This window comes from Salvelinus fontinalis, chromosome 19 (genome assembly GCF_029448725.1).
Source record: "Salvelinus fontinalis isolate EN_2023a chromosome 19, ASM2944872v1, whole genome shotgun sequence".
NCBI classification, from domain to species: Eukaryota; Metazoa; Chordata; class Actinopteri; order Salmoniformes; family Salmonidae; genus Salvelinus; species Salvelinus fontinalis.
The window spans coordinates 28,054,003-28,077,391 of NC_074683.1; the positions used below are offsets into that span (position 1 = coordinate 28,054,003).

The window sequence follows — 23,389 nt, forward strand, 5'->3', positions numbered from 1 at the left end:
TTTTGGCGTGGTATGCAAATTAGAGTAGGTCCAGGGTGTCTGATGATGGTGAGCCATGATCAACCTTTCAAAGCATTTCATGGCTACAGATATTAGTGCTACGAGGCGGTAGTCAGTTTGACAGGTTACCTTGGCATTCGTAGGCACAGGGACTATGGTGGTCTGCTTGAAACATTTAGGTATTACAGACTGGGTCAGGGAGAGGTTGAAAATGTCAGTGAAGACACTTACCAGCTGGTCAATGTATGCTCTCAGTACGCTTTATGGTAATCCGCCTTGTGAATGTTAACCTATTTAAAAGGTCTTACTCACATCAGCTATGGAGAGCGTGATCACACAGTCGTCCAGAACAGCTGATGCTCTCATGCATAGTTCAATGTTGCTAGACTCGAAGAGCGCATAGAAGGTATTTATCTTGTTTGGTAGGCTTGTGTCACTGGAAAGCTCGTGGATGGTTTTGTGATAGTTTGCGAACCCTGCCACATCCTACAAGCGTCAGAGCCGGGGTAGTAGGACTCAATATTGATCCTGTATTGATGCTTTGCCTGTTTGATGTAGAGCATTTACTTTGACTTTTTACTGAGGTATAATTTAGGCCCTGCAATAGACTTGTGTCCTGTCCAGGCGGTGTACTTGTACAGCAAGCTACCTCGCGCTTCAGAAACAGGAGATAGGCTCCTGCCCTATGGGCCATTCCAGTTCAGACAAGGCTAGCTACATACTTTACATTACTTTTGAATCAAGATCATATGCAGCCAGGGAGCAGGGACACAATCTGGACATGATTATCTTTTCCAAAGAAATTAAAATAGGCTGCTAGGCTTTCCTAATCTCAGCACCCAGAACTAAATCTCACGTGCATGCTGGGAAACATTAATTGTTAAGTCTTGTAGGAAGATAATGTAATACATTATAACATTATTCAAAGCGAGTTACTGTCCTGTGTGCATTTTACGCATGGGTGGTCATGGGAATCGAACCCACTAACTTGCCCGTTGCTAGCGCAATGATCGACCAAATAAACTTTCCACAGAGGCTGAGGAGGCCTTTCCATGCAGACTAGGAATCTAGGAGTGACTCTCTCTCTCTCTCTCTCTCTCTCTCTCTCTCTCTCTCTCTCTCTCTCTCTCTCTCTCTCTCTCTCTCTCTCTCTCTCTCTGTGTTGGTGTGCATTTGTTTTTGTGTGTTCGGGAGTACATGTGTACATGTGTGCATTTGCATGTGTGTTTGTACTCCAGCCCTCTCTGTGCTGTCAAGCCCTCTCCTTCCTCTTCTCTCTTCCTCTCTGCTTGCGGCACATTGAAATGCAAAGCGTTCTATGTCGAGGGAGAGCCAGGCTAAGAAAAGCGCTTTAATGTTGCAAAAACAAGCCCATCTGTGCATGCCCGTGAAAGGATCTGTGTGTCTGTTCTGACTTCGAAACTCCCCAAGCAGGCATCACTCTGCCATCCTCTTCTTACAGAACCTCCCGAGAAAACAACCACCACACTAATTTCTCCTTCTCTCTCCCCTCCCTCCTTCCCTCTCTGTCTCTCTTCCTTCTGTCGCTCTCTTTCTTTCTCTCTCTCTCTATTCACTCTCTTCCTCTGCTCCCATGAGGCAGGTCCAAATTGCTTTGCCGGAACGACGATCATCCCAGCCGGTATTGAAGTGAAGGTGGATGACTGCACCATTTGCCGCTGTCACAATGGGGACTGGTGGAAGCCAGCACAGTGCCTGCGCCGGGAGTGCCTCAACGGCCAGACGTTGTCATAGAAACCCCGGCGGGGACGGTGTCGGTGATGTGCAGCCAGGGAGCGGTCCTGCCTGCTGCAAAGGCAAACAAACAAACAAACGCTCATCTTGTATGATTGATATGATGGACAGGAGAGGAGCACAATTCCTTGGCAACATTGACTAGGAGACTGCATAACAAGCTGAAATGAAAAGCTCTTGTACACAGTACCTACACACCACCACTACCACAACTTTAACCACAGAGGAGCGGAGAGAGCAGGAGGAACTTTGCTTGAGACTGTTTTTTTTGGCTTCTGTTTTGACTGTCTGACTATTTATATTTTCTGATAACTACTTATTGCTTATGCTGCTTATAAACATAATGTTTATATATTTCATGAAGTCATTTTCACCTAACCATTAGCACTGTTAAACACGGTCAGATGTGTTCTGTCATCTGCTTGCTGTAGCTCTCTCACTCTGAGATGTCTTCACCACACCGCTTCGCTTCGGGAATTACAATGGTCACAAAACATATCACTCACAGCTGTTGGCTTCCCACTAAATGTGCAATCCTTCTATGAGTCAATAGCAAGAGTTCACTCCTGGTGTTGGGGTCAATGCAATTAATTATTTACATAAAATGCCAGCATTCTGATGTGCTGTTAGTTACACTCATCTGGGCTGACAAAAGATGCATGGCCACAAACAGATCCCCTCAGTTACTGTTTTTACTACACACAATATTCTTGATGAGAATGTCTTCAAGGTGCTCTTCTCTGCATGGAGAGATTGGGGGCCAGTTTTATCTAATATACAGTACCAGTCAAAAGTTTGGACACATCTACTCAATCAAGGGTTTTTCTTTATTTTGATTATTTTCTACATTGTAAAATAATAGTAAAGACATCAAAACTATGAAATAACACATGTAGTAATTAAAAAAGTGTTCAACTAATCAAAATGTATTTTAGATTTTAGATTCTTCAAAGCTGACACCCTTTGCCTTTATGACATCTTTGCACACTCTTGGCATTCTCAACCAGCTTCACCTGGAATGATTTTCTTGAAGAAGTTCCCATATATGCTGAGCACTTGTTTATTGCTTTTCCTTCACGCTGCAGTCCAACTCATCCCCAACAATCTCAATTGGGTTGAGGCCAGGTGATTGTGGAGGCCAGGTCATCTGATGCAGCACTCCCTCACTCTCCTTCTTGTTTAAATAGCCCTTACAAAGCCTGCAGAGGTAACCCTGGGTCTTCCTTTCCTTTGGCAGTCCTCATGACAGCCAATTTCATCATAGCGCTTGATGGTTTTTGCGACGGCACTTGAAGAAACTTTCAAAACTTTCTTGAAATTTTCCAGATTGACTGGCCTTCATGTCTTAAAGTAATGACGGACTGTCGTTTCTCTTTGCTTATTTGAGCTACAGTATTCTTGCCATAATATGGACTTGGTCTTGGAAATTAATTCCACAAATTAACTTCTAACAAGGCACACCTTTTAACTGAAATGCATTCCAGGTGACTACCTCATGAAGCTGGTTGAGAGAATGCCAAGAGTGTGCAAGGTTGTCATCGAGGCAAAGGGTGGCTACTTAGAGTAATCTCAAATATAAAATATATTTTGATTTGTTTAACACTTTTTTTGTTACATGATGTTTCCACATATGTTATTGCATAGTTTTGAAGTCTTCACTATTATTCTACAATGTAGAAAACCTTTGACTGGTACTGTATAGCCAACCGATACATTAGTAAGTGATAAGTTACTGGAAAAAGTAGAAAAAGGAACCAACTTGACTTATTTTAGTAGTTGAAACAACTAGTTAAGTTAGAAGCCATGTAACCCATAACAGAGGGGGTAAAAAATGAATATGCTCCAGCATTCATACACTACCGGTGCCATTCCTCTTGGCTTAATTGCCTTTGTTGTTTTCCCCCATAGCCCAAACCAACAAAAATTGTTCTCAGTGTGAACAGCTTGAATTTGTTATCTAAGAAATTAGCGAGCCAAGCAGTGGCCTGCTATAATTTCCATTAATCAAAGGGTATTCTGTGATAAACCATCTGGCCGGGCCTCTCTGCGCTCAACACTACGCCACCTGCCTGCCGTCTGCAAGCAGCAGCCAAGCACCCTCTGCAAAAACTCAGAGAGAGACAAAGGGGATATCTGCATAAGCAAACAAACACACAGGTGAACACGTATGCATGTGGATACACACAAGCATGTGCGGGCAGACACACACACTTGTACGCACACCCTTTCATCCTCTATAGGCCCATACCTACAGCTTGCACAGTAATTCATTTTCAGCTTAAAAAATGTTGATCCACTGCACCCCAAGAAGAAGCACTTAAGCCAATAAGGCTCTCACTGAGATACAAAGTTCCTCCCCTCCCATCCTCTCGTCTATAGATTACACAATAGATTTTCTGTTTTCTAGCCTCCTCCAAATATCTGCATAGCTCCGCTACAGCACCCCACAGTATGGCCAGGGTTATAACTTAGCTTGATTTAATGCATTGCTTTGCCTATAGATCCCTTCCTATAGGTTTCAGGGTCACACTCCAGGCAACCAACCCTACCCAACCTCTCTTCCTTTTCTTTTTGAAATGATTAAAACTATTCATTAATTCAAAGGCAGATTTCCTGCTAAGCCCATGCAATTCATCACTGATACTTTATTTTTTTGTTTCAGTGAGAATCCATTCCTGTTCACCTTTTAGAAGCTATTCGTCCTGTGTGATATATTAACTACTTAATAACGGCTTCCAGTTTCTGGTAATGAGACGGAAATTAACCCAGGAGTGAGGCCCCTGACTAAAGAGGTGGAAGAATATAATATGACATAGACTATGTCCCAAATGGCACGCTATTCACAATGTAGTGAGTGCACTACATTTGACAAGGGCCCATAGGGCTCTGGATAAAAGTAGTGCACTATATATGGAGCAGGGTCCCATTTGGGACAATCCCAAAAATATACATGACCTAATAAGCGTCTCCTCCCAAACCCATCTATGTCTGTCTGCAGCCACTGTACTGTAGACTACCTCATTCTGTTATACTCAGCTGCCTGTAGTTGTATCACTATTGATTGGGGAATTCAGAAGATGAACAAATGAGGGAAGGGGACTTCAAACCTGGGTGCATCATTATGGTCAAAGTTGCTCAGGTCATTTTTATCATTACCTTGTCTCGTGATGAATTAGTCATTTGTAATGAGAACAGAGATGCAATTTGTCAAGCCAGAATACTTACACGACAGGACCTAGAGAAGAGAGGGGAGTGTTACTTTATTAATCCCAATTTGGGAAGTTGTTTTATCACAGCATACACCATCAATAACTCACAAGGACACATAACGACGACAGACATATAATAAAAAACGACACATATTAAGATGCATGAAAGCACTTGCACCTTAAGATATACATCACTCTACAGGTCCATACATTGTATGAGACTCCATGACACCTTTATCACTCATCTCTTTTAATTAGGTATATCATAGTCCTGATATCTGAGATTTTCTCTTTAGTGTGTTATAGATTTTTAGGACTGGATATAGATTATCTCTTGCTACCATGGTGTGCTTAATAACCATGGAAATAATTGAGAGACAGAAAGAAAGAAAGAGAGGTGGAGAGAGAGGGAGACAGAAAAAGAGAGAAAGACAGTATTCCAGATGAACAGGACAGAAGTATGTCATATTGAAGTTGTTCTGGAACCCTTACAGGAACCGTCCATGGCCTGCAGCTGCAAACCAACCAGCTGAGACCTCAAGTGCTATGTATATCCATTATCTGCCTCAATTCAGTTAAACATACTCTACATACATAGCCAAGAGGTAGTGGATATGTAGTTCCCCATACATATAGCATAGCCAAGAGCTAGTGGAGTCACCTCGAACCTGCATAGCTCCTCTGTGACCAGTGGCCAGCTGGGTTCAGTGTACAGTGGGATAAGGCAGAGCCATATATAATGTATAACAGTGCATATACAGTATATAGCGCTGGGGATAGGGAAGGAGTCCTCCAGGGATTGTGTGGGTAAGCAGTACAGTTGAACTCAGACTAACCTGTTCTGGATAGGTGGTTAATCTCTCCCTCAGGAATTGCTCATTTCCTGCAATTCTACACATTTTGCCATGGGGCAGAGAGAAAATGTTGCTGTTTTAAAGGTAATTAAAGCTCAAATATAGGTGTGTTGACTGTGATAAAGGAACTGGATTATGAGCTGTCTTGCTTGTTGAACGAACAAATGAAGTAGGCAGTGGCATGGTGCATATAGCCATAGAAGCACAGTGACATATCCATCAATGCGGTCATATTCATGGCTTTGTTGGGATGTGGCTTTCAGTTAGTTATTTTTTGGCCACCCATCCCATGAAAGTGAATTTCATTCCAGTGCACTGCTTGCTATGAATTATATCTGGTGGTGTTTGCATGTTCAGGTAAAAAGGCAAAATAATGTCCCATTTAGAACACTGACAAGTAGAGAGCCATAGAGATTATATTGAATTACTAGAGGGGCTATGTCATAAACCCTCAATGTTCCAGAATGGGGTGAAAATAGCAGTCATATTGGTCAGGGAGAAACCCAAACCAGTCTAATTTGAATTAATGGCAGTAGAGGCATTTAATTATGCAGGAAAATAAAAGTAAGACGTGATATATAAAAAATGTGGTAATATAATTATTTTCAACCTAAAATATTGTCATATAATTTTAGACACAATTTGAAAAGGTTTTATACCAATTTTCTGTCAAATAGCCTCTACAATATATGCACAGACCATAAATGTCAACACTTTAGTTTTCTTGGAAAGCTGTGAGTGCTTTTATTTGAGACAATATCAGTACTTGTTGCATTTACAACTTGTCTAAGTCCTATCATCAACTGATCTCAGCCAGTGTTTGGCTGTGGATTGACTGCACTGTTTGAATGGAATGTTGGCCTATTGGCAGTTAGTTAGAAATATTTATGGAATCATTCCTCTAAAACTGTCTGGACAGCTAGCTAACACGCATACAGCGCAGATCAATTATTCAAATTCATTATTTTACACAATATCTTATCACAGCAATGGCAAACAATGGTTGACCAACTCCCTGACCAAAATGGCGGACTTTTATCCCATAATAAGGTTCTAGGGATCATAATATTGAAATAACCCCTCTCCCATTAATATTGCTAACCCATTTCTCTTTATTGACAATCATATTCCCGGTTTGTTTCATGAACAGTTGTCTTATTGGAATAATACAGAGGGAAATTATTCAAGTACAAAGGTTAAGAAGGCAGTCATAATTGTTTTCAACACCAGCTACCGCCTAGCATCCTGAAGATGGTTTACTGCAGGGAGCTTTCAATGTGCTCTAAAACTGTTCAGTGAACTTGCAGTAGATTTTGAATCCAACTGTGAGACCCCAGCTGCAGTGAAGAATTATTGACTGAGTAATAGAGTTTCAAAATGTATCAAAAGATAGTCTGAGGGAGCAGTCGATATCCCTGTTAATTTTCTGCTCATGAAATAGTCTGGTCTTTTGTGTGTCTGGCCATGAAAGTCTAGCCTACTACTCACAAAGCACTCTCCAACCCATTCAACTTGACACTGCTCATTTGCTGTCCATCACCACGTTGTAAAGGTATACCATACAATTTCTCTTTGCACCGACTTACTGTAGCTGGAAGCTATGAAAGATTGTTCTATTGCTTTTCTTTTTAACCAAAAAAACTGTTACATAAAGTGTGCCTGAAAAAACAAGAGTACTATCTAGTATTGAGAGAAAACACTTAAACAATCAAATTGTTTTATTATACAGGCGCTGGAGGGTCACTCCTAAAGATTCTATTAATATTAACTCCTTCTGTTATCATTTAATGTTATATTGAATTAGAGCCAGAAATGTTCCTAATAATAACAGAGATGGTTTGGTTGGAAATACCAAGACACACTGACCTCTAGAGTCTAGAGACCATAGCTTATAACACATAGTGGGTACATACATACATCTAACCAAACACTCCCGATTTTTGTTCCAATTGAAATAAAACCCTTGGTGCCAATTATGGTGTATAGTAAGTTGTAAATACCTTCAAAACATATGTGTATTCTGAAAATCAGAGTTGAAGAAAAAAACATGTATTATTTATGGAGACAAAAACTATTTTGTTAAATATACTGAAAAATAAGTGTTATTATACAGCAAGGGTGTGTGTGTCAATTTATTTATTTTATTTCCACTTCTATTGTACAGGCAGAAACACATTCCTACATACGTGCAACTCTTCACCACTTTATTGTAGGAAAGCTCACTCATTCACAATATGACCTCTGCATGAAACTTAGAGGCTGTAATTCACTGCACCACAAATGAGATAAATATGGTGGTGTTAACATTTTACTTCCAATTCTTCACCATTGACACCGACAGTATTTCATATGCCTTACACCTGAAGCATCATGCTTCTTCCCATCCCGGTGTAGCGGGGAGCGAGAACACTAGTCAAACAAACCATGCAGAGATCAGAAAAATAACTATTTTGGGAATAGTGCCTGGGTCATAGCCTACCACTATAGAAAACCAGTAAAGGGAGGATACTGGTTTCAGGGGTAGGTCAACTTTAATGATGTACGTATAGAGGATATAAATGTCAAAGAAGTGGGAATTCCTGATTGATCAGGAAAAATCATATCCCTGAGGTCTACTAGAGGAAGTGACCCAGGGCTTTCCTCTGTCTTTCTCACAAATGGCACCCTATTCCCTATATAGTGCACTACTTTTGACCGGGTCCTATATGGCTCTAGTCAACAGTAGTGCACTATGCAGGAAATAGGATGCAATTTGGGATACAACCCATTTGCTTAAACACACCATCTGCTTAAACACTCTGGTTCTATTCCACATTCCTATTAATTATGAGGCTGAGCTGAGGTTCTGTCTGTCTGCACCACTAATTGCCCCCCTATACCTCCCGCATGAACAGGAAGGGGTAATTTAATGTGGCACGCTGCAATCAATAGCAATTAGACCTATCCCTGACTAATGCTATTGAGGAGAGGGGCATCCTGGGATATGGAAGCGAGAATGGCTGGTGTCCTACTTCAAAGGCTGGCAGATGGCGATATTGAGGCATTTCATCTTACTGTCCAAAGGCATTGTATGCAGCCAGCTATACACTTGTATCCCCGTGGACCGGCTCGTATATAAAATTAAAATAAAAACATTCTCCTTTCAGGCTGCAAAGGCGTTTCTTTCCTCCTTAACTCGGTTTAATGGACAGAACGCGGACAAAAAAATGGGAATATAAATATATACTTTATGAAGCACAATTTTCCACCATTATGGCTAATGCTACTTTCTGATGTTACACCCCACGTTCAGCCAGGGACTGCTGAACACGATACACAACATCCAGGACTAGCATTCCTATGCATTAGCCACTATTTCCACCTTCTTGCCATAAAATTCCTAATATTGAGTTGTATCCCGCTTTGCCCTCAGAACAGCCTCAATTTGTCAGGGCATAGACTACAAGGGGCGAAAGCGTTTCACAGGGATGCTGGCCCATGTTGACTCCACTGCTGTTTCCACAGTTGTGTCAAGTTAGCTGGATGTCCTTTGGGTGCTGGACCATTCGTGATACACTCGGGAAACTGTTGAATGTGAAAAACCCAGCAGCGTTGCAGTTCTTGACACAAACGCACTGATTGGAGTGTGTCAAGAACTGCAACGCTACTGGGTTTCACGTTCAACAGTTTCCCGTGTTTGTCAAGAATGGCACCTACTACCATACCCCATTCAAATATTCTGTCTTGCTCATTCATCCTCAATCATCTCAAAGCATTAAAAAAATACTTATTTAGCCTGTCTCCCCTTCATCTACACTGATTGAAGTGGATTTAACAAATGACATCAATAAGGGATCATAGCTTTCACCTGGTCAGTCTCATGGAAAAAGCAGATGTTCTTAATGTTTTGTACACTCAGTGTAAATAATTAAGATATATACACGAGTCAGCAATTGTGTTGCTGCAACAACAATGTTTATTTTGTAGAATACCATTCATTCTCAAAAGCCCAAACAGAAAACTCTGTGACGTGACGAGGTGACGTTAGTATTAATAAAGGCAGTGTTTCATAATTTTTATTTTTTTAAGTCATAAAAATGGAGAAGAGGCAGTCACAATTCAGGGCATTCTCAAAAGCAAGGACATTATAAAGAGTCTCAGTAGGAGGAAAAATGTACATTGATTTTTCACTCCATTCAAAACACTGAAAAGTGCCAACATTTTTATAATCTTCTATCGTCCTTGAGCAGGGATACAAATAAACACTTCACTAGCTTATCTTTGAGCTACAGGTATAAAACTTTAAGAAAAACAAGTCATGGCTTGTGATAGGTGGGTATATTTAAGGCCAAATCCAGAGACATCAGAGATTGGGGACTGACTGTGGCTGTACAATCTCTATTACGTCAAGGTTATAGTTTTACAACCACAGCTGTCTGTGTTTTGCTTAGACCTTGATATTCAGGTGGGAGACGGAAAGACCATGGGCCTGTTAAAGAGGATGCAATGTTACGGAACATTTACATAGAAACATATTGTGTAGAACAGATATGATTGTCTGTCATGTAGAATAGGCAATCATGACAACATTCTATATTACATTTATATCGGAAATGTTGCGAACGTCTCACCTCACTGAATACACACCAGGTGTGTCTATGATTCAAGCTCAGGAACTGGCAGTAGCTGGAAGGCCGATATACAGTTTACAACCCATGTAGATGGAGCTGACCACACCTTTCCTAACCTCAGCCTGGGTGGCCTGTAAGAGCCCTGGGGATCATAGATGATGTACTGGGTACACAGGGCCTGGTCCGAGCCCGGAGAGGCGTGGTACGCTGCAGCAGACAGGGTCTGTGTCACATCACTGTCTGGTTTGGGCTGTCGGGTCAGAATCTGGCCCCCTGCCTCTCTCACCAGCTGGAGGAGCTCGTCCCTGGGGGGCTTCCTGAAGGAGCCCATGAGGTAGAAGAAACAACCGTCCAACAGCGGAGGCAGCTGGGGTAGAGTAGAGATGAGTGGAGTATTGAAGAGTAGAATAAAACAAAGTTAAATACAGTAGTCAAAAAGAGTAGAGTCAAATACAGTAGAGTCAAATAGGAAGAGGGGAGAGAAATGAGAAGGCTTTAAAGTCAAAAGACAAACGAGGGTTGTTAAAACAAAAACACATCGTCTGTGGACTGCAAGGAGAACTAAACAAATAATGTATAGTCCTCTAACAAGGAAAAGTGAGGATGTTTCATGAATTTTGTAAATTACGGTAGACAAGCCCTTACAAATTCATCAAAGCCCTGCGCAAACGGAGGGAGAAAAAAAGAGAACAAAGAACATATCTTCTTCCTTGATGCTAACCATTCTAGTGCCTCGGGATAAAATCAAGTCCCACTAAGAATAGCCTAGTGTCTGGACAAAGTGTCCAGACAACACAGATCATTTATCCTTGTTCTGTAGTTAATGAGTTGAAATGCTGCTAAATCACAGCCACAACCTTTTAGTTCTTACATAACCGCAGCCTCTACTCCACTCCTAATAAAATACCAAATACTCCACTCCAGGGTTGGGTGATATGGACTAAAACTCATACCTTGATTATTTCAAACTTATGGGCGATTTATGATATAGATCTTGATTTATTTTATATTCTCTAAATAAGCTTTGTTGCACAATTAAAAGGTCAAACACACTACATTTTAAAAAAAGTCAGCAATAATCTCTTGATTTCAAAGCTTGTGTAATGATACCGAGGCTGAATACATACCTTCGACAACCATAAGACCCACTAATGATTTCATCAAAATCGTTGTACCTGTTTTTTGTTGTTGTTGCAATAATCACTGATCTGGATTTCAGGTCTGTCTTTAGAAATGTCAATTGTTACAAATTTATCACCAGAACCATTCTTAATGCACATTCACTAATAATGTAGCAGGCATTATAGAAAATTAAAACTGGTCTCAAACAATTTCTCAAGCACAAGCCCACATGCTAGTGAGTAGCCAGCTAATATTTATATTTCAAGTTTAGCCAACTTGGCATAATTTCATAAGCTCTGAATTCAGCTAACAAGGCAGAACAGTTGACTTGTTATGAACACAGCTTTCTGTCCGTCTCCACCTGTTTGAACAACATGCTAGCCAGATGTTGAAATCAAGTAGCCTACCTTATTTCTCAGAATGAGGAGTTGTTTTACGCTTGATGCACATTTATAAAAACAGAGACTAAACAGCTAGTATTACAATCTATATTTGACTAAAATGCTGGTACCGTAATGCGCGCAACAAACTGAGCCTACATTTTCCGGAATGAATGTTCATTGGTACATCCGTTTTAGTAGTGCCTGCTCTGCTCAAAAAGATCAAACATAAACAGGGTATGGTTCGAAAGGTTAACTTCAGTGTCACAGTAAAATAATGTCTCCATGTGTTTCGGTGTCCATATGACCAATTCTGTTGGACCAAACATCAAAATGCAAATCGCCGTTGAAACCATTTATCAGAGAGGAAGAAGTGATCTCTCATCTTTGTTGTTGTGAGTGGTAGGGTGAGGGGTGTGTGAGAAAGTGGCGAAGCGAGAGGTTTAACTCCCGCCAAAATCTGTCCAATGCCTTTCTATGCGCTTATTTTGAACCTTAGCTTGTAGCCTGCCTACCTGCCTTTGGGACAACGACTCCCATTGTTAGGGCGGAGACAGGAGCATCTCAGAAGGAGCGAATGAGACAAGACGAAAAAGACATGAGAACAAGCGGACATAAACGCTCATAAAAACGATTCTGCGATTCTGGCATTTGGAATATCACACAAAAACATGCATTTGAATTAATCAAATTAATTTGATAGATCACCCAGCCCTATTGCATTGTATTCCATTCCATTGCATTCTATTCCATTGGGGTTGCATTGTAATGACGTTGCTTTCCAACCCAAGAGCCATACTCCATCATTGTAGCTTTTTTTTTTATCCAAAACTCTTCAGTTTAGTGGCTGTGTATTCAGGTGCCAGAAGGCCCTTCCACTGAATGCATCAATGCACTCAATTGTTTCCTGCTGTAAACTGGTACTCTCCAGAGTTTTAGAGTAAGCCGGTACATTGCCTCCACTTTGTTTTGTTTCTTGTTTGCAGGGGTGTGTGTGTTTGTTACCTACCAGGCTGTGTCTGTTAATGCGGCTGCGTTGCGCTCCTGCTCCTGCTTCATGGTCACTCTCGGCGATCCAGGTATCTGCCTGCAGGCACGCCTCTACCCCTGTGTGAGGAGAGAGAAAGAGACAGGGACAAGTGGACAGCAGTAGCTTAGATGAGTGGAGAGAACTTGAAAACCTATTTTATAGCTAGATGAGATCCCTGCGGTCAAATTAACCCACGAAATTGGCTGTTAGTACCACACACTAGGGTTGTGAACTTATAAAAACAAAAATGTGATCCTTCAAGTTAAGAGAAATCCCTCAACTCAAAAATGTTTTAAATTTAAAAAAATTCATCAGTGCAGTTATCACAAAATATTTGTGTTATAGCCTAATTAGAAAAATAAATGTCTCATTTGAATGTAGACTTTGTTATATGAAGTAGATACACAGAAAGTAAACAGCAGTGGGTCAATTTCCACAAAAACTAAAGAGCTCTGAAGCGCACGGCTCTGGTGCCCTGGCTACCACGCTGTAGACAGCGTGAAGCGAACCTGTGCACATGTGTCAATAATGTGAGCCAAGTGTTGAATCTCGCTCATCTCAATAATCTAGACTATTCATTGATGATGGCCCCTGCTTTACTGAAGTTGCGAGACATTGCAAGCCAATGATTGCAGATAGATAATCCTAGTGCACCATTCGGACTATCTGCCAGGTGGCCGACCTGCCTATACTGTGCCCCTCCCCTCTCGCTCTGTCCCTTGCTAGCTTGCTATGAAAAATGTGAGTTTTTGTATTCTCGAAGGAACGACAACTAATCAGTCTCCTCCGGTCCAACAATACTGAATCTTAGGAGTCGATTCCTAGCACTCAGAAATGGGAGTCGACGTGCAAGGAGTCAAGGAATCAATTATTTTGGAGTAGACGCTACACCACTACATCATCGTCGTTAAAAGTTGGAAAAATGGCAGAGAAAGGCAAGTGAAAGCAGCAAAGTCCTGTATGGCAATACTTTCAGAAGGAAATGCAAACTTAGCAAGGTGGAATTGAGGTAAAGTAATGGTAGTATAGGTGCAATGCTTAACCATCTGAAAGGGACGCACTGAGAATGCTGGCAGTAGCACAGCTGCATTGTGAATTCATATGGAATTTTATGAAATCCTTATCGTTTTAATGGAAAACTGATTTCCATTTGCTAAATCCCTACCACACACTTACATCATAGCTACAGTATATAACCATGAAAATGTTTTATGTACCCGCATTTAACCATGGCAAGGTGACTGGGAACATGGCAGAACACAGAGTAGTCATTCCCTCCGCAAGGCAATCAAACAGGCAAAACGTCAGTATAGAGACAAAGTGGAGTTGCAATTCAACGGTTCAGACATGAGACATATGTGGCAGGGTCTACAGACAATCACGGATTACAAAAGGAAAACCATCCACATCGCGGACACCAACGTCTTGCTTCCGGAAGGGAACATGTTCTTTGCCCGCTTTGAGGATAACACAGTGCCCCTGACGCAGCCCGCTATCAAGGACAGGGGGCTTCCTTCTCCGTGGCAAATGTAAGACATTTCAAACGTGTTAACCCTCGCAAGGCTGCCAGCCCAGACGGCATCCCTAGCCACGTCCTCAGAGCATGTGCAGACCAGCTGGCTGGTGTGTTTACGGACATATTCAATCAATCCCTATCCCAGTCTGCTGTCCCCACATATTTCAAGATGGCCACCATTGTTCCTGTACCAAAAAAGCAAAGGTAACTGAACTAAAAGATTATCGCCCCATTGCACTCACTTCTGTCATCATGAAGTGCTTTGAGAACCTAGTCAAGGTTCATATCACCTCCATCTTACCTGCCACCCTAGACCCACTTCAGTTAGCTTACCGCCCCAATAGATCCACAGACGATGCAATCGCCATCACACTGCACACGGCCCTATCCCATCTGGACACATATGTAAGAATGCTGTTCATTGTCTATAGCTCAGCATTCAACACTATAGTACCCTCCAAGCTATCATTAAGCTTGAGGCCCTGGGTCTGAAGCCCGCCCTGTGCGGGCCGCCCCCAGGTGAAGGTGGGAAACAACATTAGTTAGGTGATCCTTGACACTGGGGCCCCACAAGGTTGTGTGCTCAGCCCCCTCCTGTACTCCCTGTTCACCCCTGACTGCGTGGCCAAGCACGCCTCCAACTCAATCATCAAGTTTGCAGACGACACAACAGTAGTAGGCTTGATTACCAACAATGACGAGACAGTCTACAGGGAGGAGGTGAGAGCTCTGGGAGTGTGGTGTTAGGAAAACAACCCCTCACTTAACGTCAACAAAACAAAGGAGATGATCGTGGAAACAGCAGAGGGAGCACCCCCCTATCCACATCGACGAGAAAGTGGAAAGTTAAGTTCCTCGGCATACACATCACAGATAAACTGAAATGGTCCAGCCACACAGACAGTGTGGAGAAGGCGGCGCAACAGCACCTCTTCAACCCCAGGAGGCTGAAGAAATCTGGCTTGTTACCTAAAACCCTCAAACTTTTACAGATGCACAATTGAGAGCATCCTGTCGGGCTGTATCACTGCCTGGTACGGCAACGGCATCGCCCACAACCGCAGGGCTCTCCAAAGGGTGGGGTGGTCTGCACAATACATCAACGAGGGCAAAATACCTACCCTCCAGGATACCTACAGCACCCGATGTAATAGGAATGCCAAAAAGATCATCAAGGACAACAACCACCTGGGCTACTGCCTGTTCACCCCACTACCATCCAGAAGGCGTGGTCAGTACAGGTGCATCAAAGCTGGGAACGAGAGACTGAAAAACCGCTTCAATCTCAAGGCCATCGGACTGTTAAATAGCCATTACTAGCACAGAGAGGCTGCTGCCTATATAGACTTGAAATAATTGGCCACTATAATAAAGTGTCACTTTAATAATGTTTACATGTCTTGCATTACTTATCTCATATGTCTTTACTGTATCTTAGTCTATGCCGCTCTGACATTGCTCATCCATTTATATATTCTTCATTCCATTCCTTCACATAGATGTGTGTGTATTGGGTATGTTGTGAAATTATTAGATATTACTTGTTAGACATTGCTGCACTGTCAGAACTAGAAGCACAAGCATTTCGCTACACCCACAATAACATCTGCTAAACACATGTATGTGACCAACAAAATTTGATTTGAAGAAACCATTTGAGAAATGAAAGTGTGATGAAGAGTAGAATGCCCTTAACACACTTGCCCTATAGGCGAATGATGCAACACAGATTGAAATACGGCAAGCTTTAGCGTAGTATCTCCTTCTCTCCACGTGTAAGAAATGAACCGTTTACAAAAAGCAGTGATTTTCCCCAAATAGCACTTGAATAAATTGAGTACCAGGATCTGGTCTAGTAGTAGTGCTTCTAACCACTGACTACATATGGCCCCCAGTGGCAGGAGTTCAATACACACATCCACCTTAATCCTCTCTTCTCTTCACTCTAATCTAGCGCCCCCTTTCATTTCTTAATATAATGTCACAATTCTTTTTCAAAAATGGGAGAGAAGTTGCATAGAGGGAGATGAAAAGGCCCTAGGATTAATCCCAAATGGCACCCTATTCCCTACATAGTGCACTTATTTTGACTGTAGGATCCTGGGAAAAAACACTGCACTATATACCGTACAGTAGGTTAGAGGGTGCCATTTGGGAAGCAGACATGTTTTCCCCCTCCCTGTGGTGCCACAGAAAAGAGGAAGGTTTTTTCCAACGGTACCAGACAACTTTAATAGTACTGTCTGGGACTAGGTAAATGCTCCATTATTACATTATCGATTGTAAAAACAAAAACAATATTTGGGTTGTGTTGCTCAGCACTGGGAGACCTCTTCATGCCGAGAGAGGTTTGGATGACAGATGAACAGCAGTCATGGCTAAAATAAGAACCATTTCAAGGGGAGGGGAGTGAGGGTTGCTTTAAACTTTTCCATTGTTTGCGGTCATTTATGAACATTGGCTGCATCTGAAATGGCACTCTATCCCCTACATATCACACTAAATAGGAAATAAAATACAATTTCAGACAACAGTAAAATAAGAAGGCTTTCAAGGGGATGGAGGGTTGCATTACACTTCTGTTAGTTGGGGTAATTTATGGACATTAGTTACTACATGCAAATAACATGGCCTAAAGCTTAATGACAATCTGCAAGGTAACCAAGTGTTGCCATTTGAATGTCTCATGGTGCCATTGTGCTTGGCATGATGATATATGCTATCAATACAACAGTGCCATCTTGATCACTGCCTAACCTACAATGTATTTTCTCATGAGGGCAGTTCCCATGTGACCACATACACACACTACACAGTCACACAACACTGTCAAACATTGTCCATAGCAGTCACCAAGCATAATTACATTTACTAATCCCCCTTAATTGCAGCTTTCATTTCGAAAGACCCTGCGAGGCCTTGGCAGGGGGGAAAGAGATACCGGGGTTAATCCAGGCTCCCACTCCGCTCTGCTCCGGACAATAGGGCCAGCTAGTTAGCCCCACCACCAGAGACTGGGGTTCATGGACAGAGGGATGGAGTGTGGCACACTTGTTGTTGAGGGTAGACAGGCTGTGTCAAGTGTTCATCCTCCGTGGAGGAGAGAGAGGTGTTGGGAATAATAAAAATGTTCTCAATCCTAAACAGACAGACACACACACCAAGGCATCAGACACCTTGATGACAGTCACCTTTTTCCTTTTTGAGGTAGACTGCCTGTGAATATCTAGTATATTTTATTGTTGCCGCTAGGAATAAACGGCAAAAAAATAACTGCATGGAAATTGTAAAGTTTCCACTTATATATTCACCTCTGTAGGAAACAAACACAAGAGAAGAGAGTTTCTTTCTTTGATTTCTACCAATTGTGACGTCTAGGTCCGCTGACAATTCTCAAACCCCCCTATTTCAATCCATTGTATTTTCCTGTATGCCCGACACGTATATTTAATATCTACAATATCCTGTTGAACAAACCCTTCATGCCTCTCAGGACACTGCATTGCATAGAATAAAGAAGATGATAAAAGACAAAGCACAAAAGCAAACACATTTCTTCCAAAACCAAGGAAACAGGAGATAATGCAAGGGAAGATGAATAAAAAGTAGGCATATTTCTCCATCTAGATTGTTATGGAGTATGAATCCATACTGCTTTAAAGCATACTTGAAACAGAGGGTAGCGGATAACTCTGAATGCCTGACATCATCGATCATGTAAAAATGTAAGGGTTTGAAATTATATACTATTAATGCCCAATGTATCCATGTACAGTATATAACACAATATATGGACAGTTTTACAGTATAATTATATTTCTCATTAGAATACATTAACCATACATAGACACACATTTGAAAGAAGCAGTACAGAACCAAGGTCAAAGGCCACAGTTCATGTATGAGGGAAAAGGGTGCCATTTAGGACGCACCCTGTATAAGAATAATAAGATACTTAGACATAAGTTCATAGAGGCTGAAGATATGGTAAGAGGCAGAGTTGTAGGACAGGCTACTGTAGGCCTAGGAGGCAGAGGTGAACGTTTCTTACAGCTAAAGTTGAGGACCCAGCAGCCATTCAGGAGGCCCAGGAGAGTGGACAGTGTGGTGGGCATCGACCCGTCTGGTACCACAACATGTGTGACTAGAGGAATGGGAGAAGAAAAACTGGATGTCATCCAAAGATGTGTTTTAGTGCATGGGTAGTGATGGATACAGCACATATCAACTAATGTCTGCCATTGCATGGGTTGGGTTAGTACACATCAAGTGCATGCCAGTGCAATCAATTGGTTTCGGATCTGTTTATAACAGTTACAATCTGATAATTAGGCCTAGTTATGAAAATGTAATATAAATTTAGGCCTACTAAATAAATAGACAGTTGAATACAATTTCAATAGAATAGCCTTCTCCAAAACATTATTTGAATAAAATAATGGCAATGTCTTTGTTGTGAGTGATTGCAACACAGGCATGGGTAGAATCAGCCTCATTCACACCAGGCTTAGACAATGAGACTTATGTATAGACATTCTTTTTGCCTCTGCAGTCAACAAGGCTCTGTGGCTGACAGGCTGCAAAATGACCTTAATTGTATCTCGGGGCTAAACTCTGTGGTTTACATGCTGTGGAGCTTTGCTCTGCTTTCACTTTAAATAATAGGAGACACTGAAGTCTTTACTACCCAAAGCCTTGTAGACAGACAAACACTTCCATTTTCTGTTCGTTTGAATACTGTAGTCTAACGTTCATCACAACAGAAATCACAAACAGCTTATGAGAAATTACTTTCCAGCCATGTCCTCTGTCCCAACTGTCATTACCAAAGAGCTAAGAAACTGCCTTCCCTGTTACTCTGTATCACTAAGATTGGCAAAGCTCCAAAAAGGTAGCTACTTTTATGTAATAAGTGATGTTGCAACCCTTTCACAATACTACAAATGTGAGCCTTCTGTTTCTTAATCAAACCTAGAGTGGTTGGGAGTAACCAGGAATTAAGTCCCAAAATGTGCCGGGACCCAAATCTCTTTGTGCTGCATTGCCAAATCCTATTTGGTCGTGGACATGCCAAACAAATGTTTGCCATAGTATTTGGCACGACAGAACTAACAGATCTGGGAGCAGGCTAGTATCAAATGTGTTGTAGTAGGTGGCAGTGTACAGGTAGATGGGTACAGGTAAGTTACCAGAGCAAGAGAAGGCATCTGCTCTCTTTCCTCCCAGGAGATGTCTCAGTTTGGCCAGCTGGGTCTGTTGGGACTGGGACAGTTTACTGCCCAGTACAACTACCTGTTCCCCCCATCTCACAACTTCACTGGCCTGTAACACAACATAGACACACACCATGGGTTTTAAATTACAGATTTTATGTTGCTTCACTCTTGCAACTTACTGTATATAATAAATAAAAAAGGTATAAAATAAAACAACTTCCTGCTCTTTTCATAGTCGTATAATTTGTGAAAAGTTAACGCAGAGCTAGAAGGTAATGGTTGATGTAACATTGCTTTTGTGTGAGAATAATGATGTGCTGATGGGCATACCTTATTGAGGCTGGGTGGAGGACTGAGAGGTGAGTTGGCTGGGTGGGGTCCTTCAGAGGCTGCCAGAAGGATTGACTGCATCTCTGGGCTCACGGCATAGTCCACAGGGCGAAGGCCAAACATATTCCTGTTAGACAGAGATACAGACTGTCTCTGTCACAAACCTGAACCATGTCAAAACTGTCTGGGAATCCGGATACACAGACTAGTACCATCTAGCAGCCGGCCAGCAATGCATCATTCTGGGTGCCAAGATTAGGGTTATACAGACATGGATGGTAACAAACTCACTCATTGGTGACAATATGATACAATATATTAGTGCATGGATTGACATAGGGCTATGAGGATCCAGTGAACAGCAATGCAGCGCGAGACACTGAGGACAAAGTGAAACAGCACGTTCCTGGAGGGGAAAAAGGGATGAGAAAAAGGAGGAGAAGAGGGAGGAGAAGCAGAACAGGTTGGTGCATAAAGATTAGGCGTCAGCAAAGATAACACCTGGGGGACAATTAATAGGTCCACTGGTCCATAAAATATTTCAATTGGATTCATAACCCCCCCCCCCCCCCCCCTGTGCATCTACCCCCACACAGATAGACACACAAATACTGCAGACGCGCACATGTACAAAAACACACACACACACACACACACACGCACATTCCCAGTGAAAGGATGAGAAAAACATAGAAAATTGCTTTGGGTAGGTGGTGTAGTGTGTGTATCTAAGGGGTGCGGGTAACCACTGAAACCAAGCCTTTCATAGTAATAAGGAAAAATGCATTCATTTATCAATTCCTATCTGGATGCAGAGTACAGTAGTTGCACAGTGTTTTGTCCAATTGTTTTAAATAAAAAAAATACATTTATTCTCAAACTTCCTCCATCTACATAAGACAAACCTTGCTATAAATGAATAGGCCAGATGTTTTGTCAGTTGTTATATCTTTAAGTAAATACCCCATTGAGATTATCTTTTATTGATCCTGATACATATATGATGTGTGAGGATCAAAGCCAAGACGATGACAGACAGAAGAGGAACCAGAAACACCCGATGCATGGCTCTGTGCAGTTCTCAGTGCAGCTGGGCGATCAGCTGTGAATGGCCAAAAATACCTTGTGTCTGGGAGTGCCGGGAAAGACACGTCATCTGTATTGACAGACAAGACGTGCCTCCATCTCAGGTAAGTGAGCGTGCGCACACACACACTCTTTTGTTGTTAATCTTAATTTTTTTTGCACAAAAAAATATCCATCTCTCATGTTTTCGATTTGTTTTAGTTTATGCTATACCTTTTTATATTGAATACTGCCCTGTTGGGTAGGGCTTGCAAGTTAAAGCCAGAGTGCAATCAAAAACTAAAAGCATTGTATTTGGGACAAACCATTCACTAAACCCTAAACCTCAACTAAATCTTGTAATGAATAATGTGGAAATTGAGCACGTTGAGGTGACTAAACTTCTTGGAGTATCCCTGGATTGTAAACTGTCATGGTCAAAACATATTGATACAACATTAGCTAAGATTGGGAGAAGTTTTTCGATAATAAACCGCTTCTCTGCCTTCTTAACGCTATCAACAAGGCAGGTCATACAGGCCCTAGTTTTGACGCACCTGGACTACTGTTCAGTCATGTTGTAAGGTGCCAAAAAGGGGGATTTAGGAAAATTATAATTGGCTCAGAACAGGGCAGCACGGCTGGCCATTAAAATTATACAGGAAGCTAACAATGATATGCATGTCAATCTCTCATGGCTCAAAGTAGAAGAGAGATTGACTTCATCACTACTTGTTTTTGTAAGAAGAATTGACAAGCTGAATGTATCGAGCGATCTGTTTAATCTGTCCTTTGGTCTGATGAGTCCAAATTTGAGATTTTTGGATCCAACCGCCACGTCTTTGTGAGAAGCAGAGTTGGTGAACGGATGATCTCTGCATCTGTGGTTCCCACCATGAAGCATGGAGGTAGTGTGATGGTGCTTTGCGGGTGAAACTGTCAGTGATCTATTTAGAATTCAAGGCACACTTAACCAGCATGGCAACCACAACATTCTGCAGAAATATACCATCCCATCTGGTTTGTGCTTAGTGGGAGTATCATTTTTATTTTTCAACGGGACAATGACCAGCACAAACCTCCAGACAGTGTAAGGGCTATTTGACCAAGGAGAGTGAGGGAGTGCTGCATCAAATGACCTGGCCTCAACCCAATTGAGATGGTTTGGGAGGAGTTGGACCGCAGAGTGAAGGAAAAGCAGCCAACAAGTGCTCAGCATATGGGAGAACTCCTTCAAGACTGTTGTTAAAGCATTCCTCATGAAGCTGGTTGACAGAATGCCAAGAGTGTGCAAAGCTGTCATCAAGTCAAAGAGCGGCTACATTAAAGAATCTCAAATTTGAAATATATCTGTTTAACACTTATTTGGTTACTATATGATTTCGTATGTGTTATTTCATGATTTTGATGTCTTCACTATTATTCCACAATAGTAAAAAATAAAGAAAAACCCTTGAATGAGTAGGTGTCCCCAAACGTTTCACTGGTAATGTATGCATGTAAACTCATCAAAAAAATAAAACTTCCCTTTTTCAGGAGCCGGTCTTTCAAAGATAATTCGTAAAAATCGGAATAACTTCACAGATCTTCATTGCAAAGATTTAACACTGTTTCCCAATTAAGGTCACAGTGATGAAAACTTAGGACACTAAAGAGGCATTTCTACTGATTCTGAAAAACACCAAAAGAAAGATGCCCAGTGTCCCTGCTCATCTGCGTGAACGTGCCTTAGGGATGCTGCAAGGAGGCATGAGGACTGCAGATGTGGCCAGGGCAATAAATTGCAGTGTCCGTACTGTGAGACGCAGGGAGAAAGGACGTACAGCTGAATGTCCTCGCAGTGGCAGACCACTGCGGGACAGGTACAAGATGGCTACAACAATTGCCAGAGTTACACCAGGAACGCAAAATCCCTCCACCAGCGCTCAGACTGTCCGCAATAGGCTGAGAAAGGCTATTACACAGGCAACAACGTCTATGGGTAAACTCACCGTCACTGGACCAGACAGTACTGGCAAAAAGTTCTCTTCACTGACGAGTCGCGGTTTTCGTTGAAGGAATGAGCGTTACACCGAGGCCTGTACTCTGGAGAGGGATCGATTTGGAGGTGGAGGGTCCGTCATGGTGTCACAGCATCATCGGACTGAGCTTGTTGTCATTGCAGGCAATCTCAACACTGTGCGTTACAGGGAAGACATCCTCCTCCCTCATGTGGTACCCTTCCTGCAGGCTCATCCTGACAAGACCCTCCAGCATGACAATGCCAACAGCCATACCGCTCGATCTGTGCGTGATTTCCTGC

At 42.0% G+C, this 23,389-nt stretch overlaps 2 protein-coding genes across 5 annotated transcripts in view; one reads left to right on the plus strand and one right to left on the minus strand.

Moving 5' to 3' along the window:
* The window catches only part of LOC129816570 (von Willebrand factor C domain-containing protein 2-like), a 45,351-nt gene extending 37,417 nt beyond the window's left edge, over positions 1-7,934 (plus strand). For all 3 annotated transcript variants that reach the window (XM_055871189.1, XM_055871191.1, XM_055871190.1), the window contains one exon: positions 1,604-7,934. In XM_055871189.1, the coding sequence (XP_055727164.1) occupies positions 1,604-1,755 (152 nt within the window). In that variant the 3' untranslated portion in view covers positions 1,756-7,934. The remainder of the gene's footprint in view (positions 1-1,603) is intronic.
* Positions 7,935-9,746: 1,812 nt separating this feature from the next.
* LOC129816569 (BRCA1-associated RING domain protein 1-like) overlaps positions 9,747-23,389 on the minus strand; it is a 29,478-nt gene continuing 15,835 nt past the window's right edge. Inside the window, exons 7-11 of one of the 2 annotated variants that reach the window (XM_055871187.1) lie at positions 20,023-20,149; positions 19,666-19,798; positions 18,528-18,620; positions 12,940-13,037; positions 9,747-10,795 (exon numbers count right to left, since the gene is read on the minus strand). In XM_055871187.1, the coding sequence (XP_055727162.1) occupies positions 10,454-10,795; positions 12,940-13,037; positions 18,528-18,620; positions 19,666-19,798; positions 20,023-20,149 (793 nt within the window). In that variant the 3' untranslated portion in view covers positions 9,747-10,453. The remainder of the gene's footprint in view (positions 10,796-12,939; positions 13,038-18,527; positions 18,621-19,665; positions 19,799-20,022; positions 20,150-23,389) is intronic. The other variant, XM_055871188.1, reaches the window with a different exon arrangement.